This window comes from Dipteris shenzhenensis, chromosome 10 (genome assembly GCF_047967505.1).
Source record: "Dipteris shenzhenensis isolate YYH24624 ecotype China chromosome 10, Dip_SZ_1.0, whole genome shotgun sequence".
In the NCBI taxonomy this organism is placed as follows: Eukaryota; Viridiplantae; Streptophyta; class Polypodiopsida; order Gleicheniales; family Dipteridaceae; genus Dipteris; species Dipteris shenzhenensis.
This window is the reverse complement of record NC_141605.1, coordinates 22,947,147-22,959,290: the sequence shown is the minus strand read 5'-3', so window position 1 is coordinate 22,959,290 and position 12,144 is coordinate 22,947,147. Positions and strand designations below refer to the sequence as shown.

At 42.9% G+C, this 12,144-nt stretch overlaps 1 protein-coding gene across 1 annotated transcript; it reads right to left on the bottom strand.

The window, feature by feature from the left end:
* Nucleotides 1-1,270: 1,270 nt before the first annotated feature.
* LOC147897568 (pentatricopeptide repeat-containing protein At2g33680-like) lies at nucleotides 1,271-11,179 on the bottom strand. The gene is made up of 2 exons (XM_087380049.1): nucleotides 8,363-11,179; nucleotides 1,271-1,462 (listed from the first exon to the last, which is right to left on the bottom strand). The coding sequence occupies exons 1-2, from the start codon at nucleotides 11,177-11,179 to the stop codon at nucleotides 1,271-1,273; spliced, it is 3,009 nt and encodes a 1,002-aa protein (XP_087236175.1).
* Between the last annotated feature and the right edge of the window lie 965 nt (nucleotides 11,180-12,144).

Genomic DNA, 12,144 nt, shown 5'->3' with positions numbered 1-12,144 from the left:
GCCACTCCATCCCCCTTCACTCTCTCCATCCCTCCTCCTTCTCCCTCCCTTCTCCCCTCTCCTCTCCCCTTCTCCCTCTCCTCTCCCTTCCCTCTTTCTCTCGTGGAAACGCATTGCAACAATCCAAGAGCCACTTCAGTGACATGCGAATGGCTCGTGCTTTGCATTGCTCTCACAAGGAGTAGCTTGGAGTGGAGACTCTGACGGCATTCCTTCAAGATCCCCACGACATGTGAGGCTGATAGTCGCTCGATGCTTTTCAAGGATTTGTGGAAAATCATACATCCTTATCATCAGTCTTGATGATCATTTCTTCTGATCCCCAATCGTGCAATACCTTTGCACTCTTAAGACAAGATCATCCTAATAGAATAGGGTAGGCATTTTTCTCCATGGCAATCACAATAAACTTAGTGTGCCATAAATGCCTCCTACAAAAATAACAAAGTCATCCTAACTAAATAGGGTAGGCATTTTGCTCCATGGCAATCACAATTAAATGCAGTGTGTAGTAAATACCTCCTACAGAAATAACAATGTCTTGTAGCATCCCTTGGGAATCAACTAGTTGTTGATCTGCCATTTGCACTTGGAATGGAGATGGCTTGATGTCTTAAACTTTAGTCACTTTGCAATATCTTCAAAAATTATATTAACTCCTGAACATCCATCTACGATCACACAAACTGCTTTGAAGGTATCTCAAAAGCTGATGGTGCTTTGCCCTTTAATTCCCTAGAATTTTAGCAGATGTCTCCTTTTTGTGCCTTCCAATTAACGTCTTTGTTAGATATACCACTATCTATAGAGGTTGCAACTGGACCTTTTGACTTGGTAACCATTTGGGCTTCCACTATGTTCGAAACTTGGCTAGGATGGCTCGGCATTCCGGATCCACTTCCTTTCATTCCATATTACTTTTAAGAAACTTCAGATGTTCAGCCCAAATTGGACAGTCAAAATGGACATGATTCTTTCCACACCAAAAACATCAAATCTTGGAAAGGTCTATATTCTTCTCCTTACCATTTTCGCCTTTGGTTATTTCCCTCGGAATGTGGTGGTTTTCCATTGGGATGCCAAGTATCAGTGTCACGTGGTTGGCAGATACTCGTCAATTTTTGCCATAGAACCAACAATATGAGTCATCATGCCCACAACTAGTGCAAGTATTACAATGCCTAGTTTTGTAATCTTATTCTAAGTGTTCATTCCTAGAACACTTATTACACCATTTCCCATTACTGCCTAGCTTCCCTTGAATGCCCAATTACTTCAATGCCTTTTTCAACTTGGACTTGAGCTTATCTTCATTTGCTGGTGTTTCCTCATTGTCACTATCTACATCTTTCTTCTTTTTCTTACCCTTAAGACCTTCACTCTTCTCTAAAGTGACAGTTTGAGCAAGTGACTCCTCATATGTCTTAGTCGACTTTACTATTTTTGGCTTACACAAGTCCACCTGAGTGCATCCCGTAATTAACCAAGCTCTCATGAACTTGTCATTTGGCACAGTTGTCAACTAATTGATAAGGGCTCTCATCCACAGCACAAAGTCTTGAATAGAATCCCCCTTGTTCTATTTCAGCTCGCTCATCTTGGTGCGAACATCTTCCTCATTAATTTCCTCTTTGAACCGATGCAAAAATGCTTCAAACATAGCATACCAATTAGGGAAATACCCAATTGGAAATTAGTTGAACCATCTCTATGCATTTTTTATCAAAGTGCATGGGAAATAGTCCATGTATTCTTGATCTGTTGTGGCACCATTTATATGACATAGCCACAGAAAACTTTAAAGATGGCTATAAGGGTCTTCATCATCAGTACCCTTGAAATTCGATAGTTCTACCTTAATATTTGATAGAGCCTTAAATTTTCTTGATTGCTCTTCGAAACCTTCCACTTGGTCAGCTCCATAGACTGGGTATTTAATGCATTGTTGTCCATGATTCAAAGCTAGCTTATCCAGTCGAGATAAGATTGCATGTGTAACAATAGCAAACAAGAGGGGGCTAAGGAAGCACCCATACCTAACTGATTGCTTCAAATGAATGGGTTCAACCACCCAGCCACTGCATGTTGGTTAATAATGTAAATCAAAGAAGACATGGGATGCCAAATCCCATAACCTACATAAGCTATGAAAGAAAAGGCCAACTAACGTGATCATAAGCCTTTTCAATATCCAATTGAACCATAACGACCTCTTGTCGTGAAGCCCACAACCTCTTGTTGTGAAGACCACACATAATCATTTGTACATAATCAATTCCAATTTGTACATTCAGGATATTATGCAAAATGTTCTCCTTTCAATTATCCATTGAATCAAAATGTTGCAACTTGTGTGCCAAAGACTTTATGTACAGTTCTTATACATGGCACCCATCAATAAACACACAAGCCCAATCTACCAAATTGCAAGAATGACACATGTATTCCACACCTCTTGAAAGATAAAAGTAAGAGGGGCCTTCAAATTCTCAACATACTTAGTGAAAAGCTCATTAGGCAGCCCACACCTCATCCTCAAAAATCTCTCTTTCCAACACAGTGGCAGAAGCAACTGATACCGGGCTGCAATGACATCAGGAGATACAACTTCCGACGGACCCAACAAATCACGATAAAATTTCATGTACACATCCAAAACAGACGCACTGACAAGAAACTTTTGACTATTGAAAAGCAGCACTGCCAAGATGACACCCCAACAAAGAGTGCACGGTCGTGAAAGTGTTGTAACACCTACAGCATAAACTGATGGAAATAGGACGCTCCAAGGGCTGATGGAAACATGAACTGATGGAAAATAGGATGCTCCAAGAATGTTTGATTAACCTTAGTAATGGCCGACAAGCATCCACAGAACGACTATGCATCTCCACCTGGATGGATAGTATCTTCGGTAGAAATAAGTCATGCTGGCAAACATGCGTTTGGTCCAAACAAGCTTTTGTACCCTAATATTGTTGACAAGCATATGTAAATCCTACGTCATGCAGATGTAGCCAAGAACGCATATCTTGTTTCAAAACCTGATTGGCAAACACATTCTAGCAGAGCTGCTCCAGCACAACCATAATAGAATTAAGTCGTAGGGGCATGCTCCAAGGATTCACATACATTAAACTCACCCACCGGTTTTTATTCCTCAAGAACATCCTAGGCTCCACCAACACCTCCCAATAGAATTGCATAGCCAATGGTAATAAGTCCCACATAGTGTACGGGAAGTCTACAACCTGCACCAGTGCAACGTATCCCAATACTCTGCCAGCCAAGGAACCATATGCACCAAGTGTCCATCTAGGAACAATGCAACTTTCAGCAAAACCAAATCTGGAACTTCTTTAGATGACAAAAGAACCTAATTTCTCCAAAACATCACCATCTACGAAATCATGTAGCCAAGTTGTAATCCGGTTAAAGAAAAAACTAGAAGTCTTGTTATTAAAAAAATTCCACTTGTGCCACAAAGCGCCCTGTTTCAACTCGAGCCTTTAAAAACAAGGTGAATATAATTCATTAGGCCTGCCCAACGAGAACTTCAGAAGTGCAGACCAACTGAATTGGAAAATTTGTCCGCAACCTTAAAATGATCTTTCTACAAAAATGTAATCCATTATGCATTCTTCAATAAGAATTTGCAGGTCGCTTGAGAGTGCTACTTTTGGCGGACACATATGGCAAAGTAGCTACAACGCAGTCAGCTGAACCTGCAAATCGAATGATATTAGAGACCCTTTGATTGCATTTGCAAATATTCTGGGAAATTTGTTCTCCTCTTCATGGATGTTTCCGATAGCAGGTGCTTGGAAGCGAATATTTATGGTTGAATGATGAGCCACAGTACTCAGCAGAGCTGCAAGAAATAGGAGGGGGCCTAAGAAAACGAACTCATGCAAGTCAGAGTGGCCGGAGAAACAGCAAAAGATCAAAATCCGCTGCTCACCGATGCAATTTGCTCGCAATTCATCGCTCTTAGTTTTCAGAAGTTGAGTGCTGAGTAAGTCTAGAAGAAAGCTCACATTGAGCTCATCCACGCCATCTTCCAAAGAGAATACTTTATAAAGGAGGAACAAGATTTCTCCCCGCATAAGATCCCTAGTAAATCAAACATGGCACATGTAAGAAGCATTGTTTGTCTCATCGCCTCAAATGTGGTGCCCAACCTCTCCCCAACCTTGAAAAAATTGAAGAGCCAGGGACCTTGTTACGCAATGAGGTTAATCAAGAAGCCTTGTGAGCTCTTGTAGCTTGTGGTACGTAATTGGGGCCTGCCTACTTCTCTGCCTCATTTCCTTCGGTGGGGTTGATAAGAATGAACGCATCAGCTCCCTGCATTGTTTGTGGAATTACTGATGATTTTAAAAACTTGGACACAAGCTAACAGATAAGCCTTGAATGCAAGGGACAATGGGAGATGTTACGAATTCCTTAGCATTAACAGACGCAGAAGTAGATGGAGCTATTGAGACATCCACTGCAGAAAAAAAATGTTCATCGTTAACAAATGGAAATTGAGATTGGTTCGCGATGAAGCTTTTGGAGACACTCGTACACTAACGAAGGAATCGTGGAAGAGCATAGGGAGAGTAGGGGTTATAGGAGAAACCGCTTTGCAACGTCCATAGCTTCAACAATAGTGTCCGCCCTGGGGAAATTCTATTGTAGTTTCAGGAAGGTAGGCATTGTAGAGACATTGAATAACGCGAACAGTAAGAAAGCCATGCAAGCAGCAGGCAATCCATAAGTCTCATCTGGGACTAGTCCCAGCTTTGTTATGACTCTTGCTACAACGAGCAGGTAATAAGGCAATGGAGCAACTCAGAAGGATCATTCTCCAGAGTTCCAGCGAGTCTTCCGCTTCGGAATCATGCGCAATCTCAGATAAGCTTTTGGTGCGTGCTCCATCTGACAAAGCATGCAAAATTCTCTCTGCCTCCATTTACAAGGGAAATAATGCCAGAGCAGGTAACGAAATGAGCAGGAAACAAAAGAGAAACGGAAATTAGGAAAGAAGGCGGCGAACGTTGCAGCGGAAAAGAGCAGCAAGGGCAAGACGAGAAGGCTGAGGAGAGGTTATTCTGCTGGAATTCGAAGGGATAGAAGTAGAGGCGAATCCGAATCCAGCAGCGAGCAGGCAAGACTGGGAAGCTGAAGGAGAAAGGGCATGAGGGGAAGAGAATTGGAGAGGAGGGAGGAGAAAGGGGGGGGAGAGAATTGGCGAGGATGGATGGGAAGCATTGGGACCTGTGGCTTGGCTAAAAAGGCATGGAGGGGAAATCAAATTTGATATGAAAGGGCCACGCAGAAGAAAGATGCAGCAGTACCCTAATCTATGGGAAGTTGTTCTTGTGAAGCAAATGCAACAGAAGGTTGAAGCCCCCTTTAGACTTGCACACTTCCACATCGTGAGAAATCTGATAGCCCCTTCAAGGGAAATCACTTCGTCATTCCACACACGTCAAGCGATCACATACATAAGGAAAGAGAGGTACCTGATAGAGGTGTGCTTTTTGAAGCCCCTCTAGATTCTCACGACGCTAGGAGGTCTACACCAATTCCTCCAAATCTATAGCAAGATCAAATGATTCTAGAGGCTCGCTACCTCGATCCTTGAAGACCTAGCCTTCATATTTAGGATCTAATGGAGCAATGAGTTCAAATAGAATTCCTAACTTAAGAAGGCCTAGAAGACAAGATGTCATGGGGACGATGAACACATAAGTTGTTGATCAGATCATCATCAATTGATAGGAGTTTCTCTCAAGAGACCCCGGCTTATGGAAAGATTCAAACTCATAGACAATGATGAGCAATTTGATGATGTAGAGTCTGAAGACAGCAAGGAGGGAAATTCTTCAAAAGAAATTCACGGAAGTCTGAGTTAACAAAATGGGGCAATACTTTGAAGGGGAAGACATGAATGTAACCCTTCTCTTCAGTTGAATGGAACCACCTCAATAGCCATTTTGGACGACGGTGTTGATATCAACATAGGGATGGGGAAGCAAGCCATTGAAGAAGACCAACTAGCAAGTCAAACTTGCAAATGGCTACAGCATTCAACCTTTAGTCTTGTTAAGAGATGATATATACCTAGATGAATCTAGGAACATTCCCAAACTCATCCTCTAAAAACACAACATAGTGCAGTTTCAATCTCACGAGAGTCACTCATAAGATTGAAAACCATAAACTCCATCACGCATAGCAGGGACTAGCTACTATGACATCCCCATTGACGTCATCAGTGCCCAACAGTGGGTGTAGACCATAGTATAAAAGTGTGCTCTTACACATACAAATCCACACACCCACACATACTTGAGCATCCATTTATACAAAGTCTTCGTACTGAGTTTCTGTCGGCACTCCGGAGGTGAAGGGCAAACTCAGCCATGATGAAGGCTAGCACTAAAGGAGAAGGCTAATAAAAAAGTAGTCCAAATCTCTTCATTCAAGCTACAACTGCTTGTGAAGTCTAAACGATTTTATTTTAGTCTCTCCCAAACGAGCATCTAAATCTAAATCTAGCTGATAGGGCAACACACCATTTAAGATAGAAAGAACTATCGCAATACCAGCAGGCCGCAACTTGGACAAAAACTTTAAAAGGTGAAATTTGCATGTCCGCTAATACGGGAGAAGCATATACCTAGATGAATCCAGGAACATTCCCAAACTCATCCTCTAAAAACACAACATAGTGTAGTTTCAATCTCATGAGAGTCACTCATAAGAATGAAAACCATAAACTCCATCACACATAGCAGGGACTAGCTACTATGACATCCCCATTGGCGTCATCAGCGCCCAGCAGTCGGTGTAGACCATAGTATAAAAGTATGCTCTCACACATACAAATCCACACACCCACACATACTTGAGCATCCAATTATACAAAGTCTTCGTATTAAGTTTTTGTCGGCACTCCGGAGGTGAAGGGCAAACTCAGCCATGACGAAGGCTAGCACTAAAGGAGAAGGCTAATCAAAAAGTAGTCCAAATCTCTTCATTCAAGCTACAACTGCTTGTGAAGTCTAAACGATTTCATTTTAGTCTCTCCCAAACGAGCATCTAAATCTAAATCTAGCTGATAGGGCAACGCACCATTTAAGAGATGAGAGGGCGTCCAGTTGTGGACTCACTTTTAAGTACACCTTTGTCATCATGAACTTCCAGCAACCTACCACTTATGACTCAAGAACTGATTGTGAATGATCCTTGATTGGGGCATAGACCACATCTAGTTGAAAAAGGACAGGTAGGGCCCTATGGATGATTTCGAGTCCAATACAAAGTACACATTCAGAGGTCCAAGACGCTAAGAGTACCATAAATGTGGCCATTTTAGCCATGAGGTTGCATAGAGTGAATTGAGCCCCAAGAATTGGATGCATGTCCTTGCTACCATCTTTTCGCTACCTAAAGTCATGGGCACATGGTTTGGAGATTACAATGGGAATAAGATTGCCCCAATTAGGACCCTAAGCCCCAAATTTGTCAGTCCCTCAGACATCATAATATAAGTACAAAAGGAGACTCACCCAGCAACTCTGGCTATAGCCCGAACACTCATGCTACTCACAGCTGGTAGTAGACATGCTCACCTTCTACAAGTTGAGTGTAAGCTCTCCCACAGCTACAAGACTTTGATGCCTTTGATGTATCTAAGGAGGTTATACCCTTGATTAGAGAGCTTATGTCTACTTGTAAAGCTTTATCTGCAATTAGACTGACTAAACCACTCAAGGTGAGAGTACGCTCCACCAAAGATAGAGAGCAACAGAGCAAGGAGCACTAGCTAAGGTATGTTGGGGCCTTCCATGGTAGATGAGTTCCAGTGAAAGCGGAACCCTCAATGATATCATGTGGCTAGGGGCAACTCTCCTAGCCAAAGCCAAGATCAATAAGCACAGGGGCATACACATTGAAGGCCCCAGAGCAAGACATTGCTACATATGCAATGCTGTCAACTCGCCACCAATCCCAGGAATTGTGAACGTGGTGTCTCTGCAAATGATGTATCTGCTTTCTGGTACAGTGGCACCATGACCTTCTGATCATCATCACAAACAGCTTTTTTAAAGGCAGTAATAACATGGCACAAAGCATACACAGCTTCTCACTTTGCCAACAACATGCATTTATTCTTTCATGATCATGTATTTTCCCATCCCTCACATGGTCTACTGGCATGTGTCATCCTCCATTTTGATCTTCACACGCATATTGCCCCCCTTTCCCCTCGCTCACACCCTACAACAAATGTATGCATTATTCCACTCTGGTTAGTCCACCAGTTCTGAACTGGCTTCTTCCATGCTTGAGCATTCTTTCTCATCACCTGGATCTTATCGTAGTCCTCCTGCATGTGAGCATCAGCATATATGTTTCCCATCAAGACATATGAGGCAGTAACCTTTTCATCTAGTCGCACAGCATTTTCGAAGGCATGCTTTCCAACTGGTATATTCTTCCACTGTCGACAAGCACCCAACACAGCCAACCATACAGTAACATCAGGTTGGAAAGGCATCTTCTCCACCATAGCCACTGCCTCATTCACTCGACCTGCACGACCAAGGAGATCAACCATGCAAGTATAGTGTTCTATAGTTGGGATAACACCATATACTTTGCTCATTGCCCGGAAGTACTTCTGGCCCTTGTCCATTAGACCCGCATGACTGCATGCAGTGAGGACACTTAGAAATGCAAGGCCATTTGGCTCTGTGCCTTCCTGCCTCATTCTCTTAAACAAACGGAACACATGTTCACTCTCTCCCTGGTGTGCATATCCTGCAATCAACGCACTCCATGGTACAACATCCCTTGAAGGCAACGCATCAAACAACTGTTGAGCATCAACCATGCTCCCACATTTAGCATACATGTCAATAAGACAATTTGCTACAATTGTAATAGTCTCAACACCAACCTTGATAATTTCAGAATTGATTTCCTTTCCCGTTTCCAGATCTGCTCTGTTGCCACATGCCTTCACAAGGGTGACAAAGGTGATGCTATTTCCAGACAGGCCTTGCTCTTGCATTTGTGCATAAAGTCTAAAAGCCTCCTCACCTTTTCCTTGCTCAACATACCCCGAGATCATGGTAGTCCATGTCACAACATTACGATGAGGCAACTCATCAAAAGCACGCCGTGCATCCTCTGTGCTCCCACACTTGGCATACACATTCACCAAGGCACTTCCCACAAATATACCTGACTCCAGTCCAATCTTTGCTACTTGGGAGTGAATGGCTCTAGCTTTTGCCAGGGATCCTGGTTTTGTAAATTTCTCGTCAACTTGCTTCTCCTCGTCAAGTGCTGCCAGGCCACTGCACGCCTTCAATGCACCAACATATGTTTGAAGATCTGCTGTGACACCTTCCTGGTGCATCCGTGCATACAATTCCAAAGACACTGCACTGTCTTCCTGCTCAACATACCCCAATATCATGGTAGTCCACGGAACAACATCATGATGTGGCATTATGTCAAAGACACACTGTGCATCCTTAATGCTTCCACATTTTGCATACATATTCAACAATGTGGTTCCCACCAATGCGTCTGACTCAAAGCCTTTCTTTATTACTTGAGAGTGGATGGCCCTACCTTTAGCCAGGCAGCCTGTTTTCAGTAACCTCCCATCACGTTTCTCCTCCTGTTCCAGTGTTCCCAAGCTACTGCAAGCAGTCAATGCACTAACGAAAGTTAGAGGATCTGCTGTAATAGCTTCCCGATGCATTTGTGCGTACAATTCCAAAGCGAGTGCACTCTCTCTTTGCTCAGCAAACCCCAAGATAATGGTAGTCCACGTAACTATATTACGATGAGGCAAATTTTCAAACACACATCGTGCATCCACTATGATCCCACATTTTGCATACATGTTCAGCAAGGCATTCCCCACAAACACGTCTGTCTCAAACCCACTCTTTACTAGTTGGGCGTGGATAGCTCTCCCTTTCACCAGACATCCTAATTTTGCACATGCCACACCAACTTGCTTAAAGTCTTCTGAAGCTGCGAGGTTACTGCATGCCTTCAATGCCCCAACAAAGGATCGATTATTTGCTGAGATACCTTCTTGGTGCATCCGTGCATACAATTCCAAAGCGGGCGCACTGTCTTCTTGCTCAGCATATCCCAGGATCATGGTCGCCCATGTCACCCCATCACGATCAGGCAATTTGTCAAAGACACGCTGCGCATCCTGCATACTCCCACATTTTGCATACATATTTGCCAAAGTCGTTCCCACAAATACATCTGACTCAAAACCACTCTTTACAACTTGGACATGTATGGCTCTAGCTTTCACCAGGCACCCTATCTTCGCAAATGTCCTGTCAACTTGGTTCCCCTCTTCTATTGCTGCCATACAAGCCTTTAATACACCAACAAATGTTCGAGGATCTGCTGTGACACCTTCCTGGAGCATCCGTGCGTACAACTCCAAAGCTGGTGCACTGACTTCTTGCTCAGCATAACCAAGGATCATTGTAGTCCATGTAACCACATTACAATGAGGCAATTCATCAAAAACACGCCGTGCATCTTCCATGCTCCAACATTTTGCATACATATTCACCAAATTAGTCCCCACAAATACATCCGACTCAAATCCACTCTTCACTGCTTCGGAGTGGATGGCTCTTCCTTTCGTCAGGCACCCAATTTCTGTAAATTCCCCGTCAGAATGCTTCCGCTCTTCTAGTGCTGCCAGGCTACTGCACGCATTTAATGCGCCAACGAAGGTTCTATCGCTCGGTTGGACACCTTCCTGGTGCATTCTTGCATACAACTCCAAAGCCCTTGCACCCTTTTCGTGCTTGGCATAGCCCAAGATCATAATGTTCCATGATATCGCATCACGCTTTGGCATGTTGTCAAACACATGGCGAGCATCTACCATTCTTCCACGCTTCACATGCATATGCATCAGATTGTTTGTCTTAAACACTGAAAGATGATTTGAACGTTTTTTCGTACGAGTATGGATTTTCCTAAGCGCCTTGAGCGGAAGCAATCTTCTGTGGTGTTCATTTCCAGAACTGCCAGCATCAAAGGAATGACCGCAGAGGCGCAGCCTAACCTGTTGACCGATGCCCAACCAACTCTCACACCGAGAGTACAAAATCAAATGACCCATCACAGAGAATCACCTCATAACGAAACAAGAGCGACCAAATGGCCCGCATTGCGTCATGAAGGTTGGATGAAAAAGCGAATCACGACGATCTACATAGGAGAAGCCATGGTGGGCAACAAGCTCACTGTACAGGCAATGATATCCCGAGCATCGTGTTTTTAGATACAGCTCTTGAAAGGGATGGAGCTCTGGATGGAAGTAGAATGGTATTTTCTGATAAAATTCGGAGGGGAAAGCGCTTGTGACTAGTGTTGTCAATGCACTGCGAGTGTTCAAATCCATACCGAGGAACCAGGGACAGAGGTCCTGTGAGGGAAAGCTCCTCGCCTCAGAAAACCTGCGGGGTATCTCTATCTCCATCTGAGTTTAATACGAAACTAGAGAGCTTCCACCAACTGATTTTCTAAGAACGAGTTGCTTGACCCGTCTACGACGGGTTACAGACCTGCTCTGCCAGGACAATATTTTTAATATCAAAAAATAAATTTCAAGCTTTATTTATAAATCTCAATCTTTTAATGAAAATTTCAAGTTGGATCTTGATTGACCCTTAGCATTGCATACAAACCTCTCTCTCCCTATATATATGTATGTATGTATGTATATATATATATATATATGCATGCATGTATGTATAAATATATAAATAAATATATTTATGTTTATTTATTTACTTTTGTGTGTACTCGCACATGCATGAATGCACATATAAATATGTAACATAGAAGAAAACTATAGAACTACTCAATGGTTTTCAATCTACACAACGAAGTAACTATCCTTCAAACATCCTCATCTAAGGAATGTCAATTTTATTAGTGTAACAATATTCCCTTGAATATCCATGTGGTATTGAGGCTCCCAAATCTCTTAGACATTGTGAATCTCATCCCCTCACAATGGATGCTTTGCTTGACATGTGTGCATTTGAGTCTCAGTATTTGTAGCAACTCTCTCTCTCTACT

Coding starts and splice junctions, on each gene's coding strand:
- LOC147897568 (XM_087380049.1), bottom strand. CDS start 11,179: ATGGGTCATTTGATTTTGTACTCTCGGTGTGAGAGTTGGTTGGGCATC. Junction 1,463..8,362: donor AGGACTACGATAAGATCCAG/GTGATGAGAAAG, acceptor GGATGCACTCAG/GTGGACTTGTGTAAGCCAAA.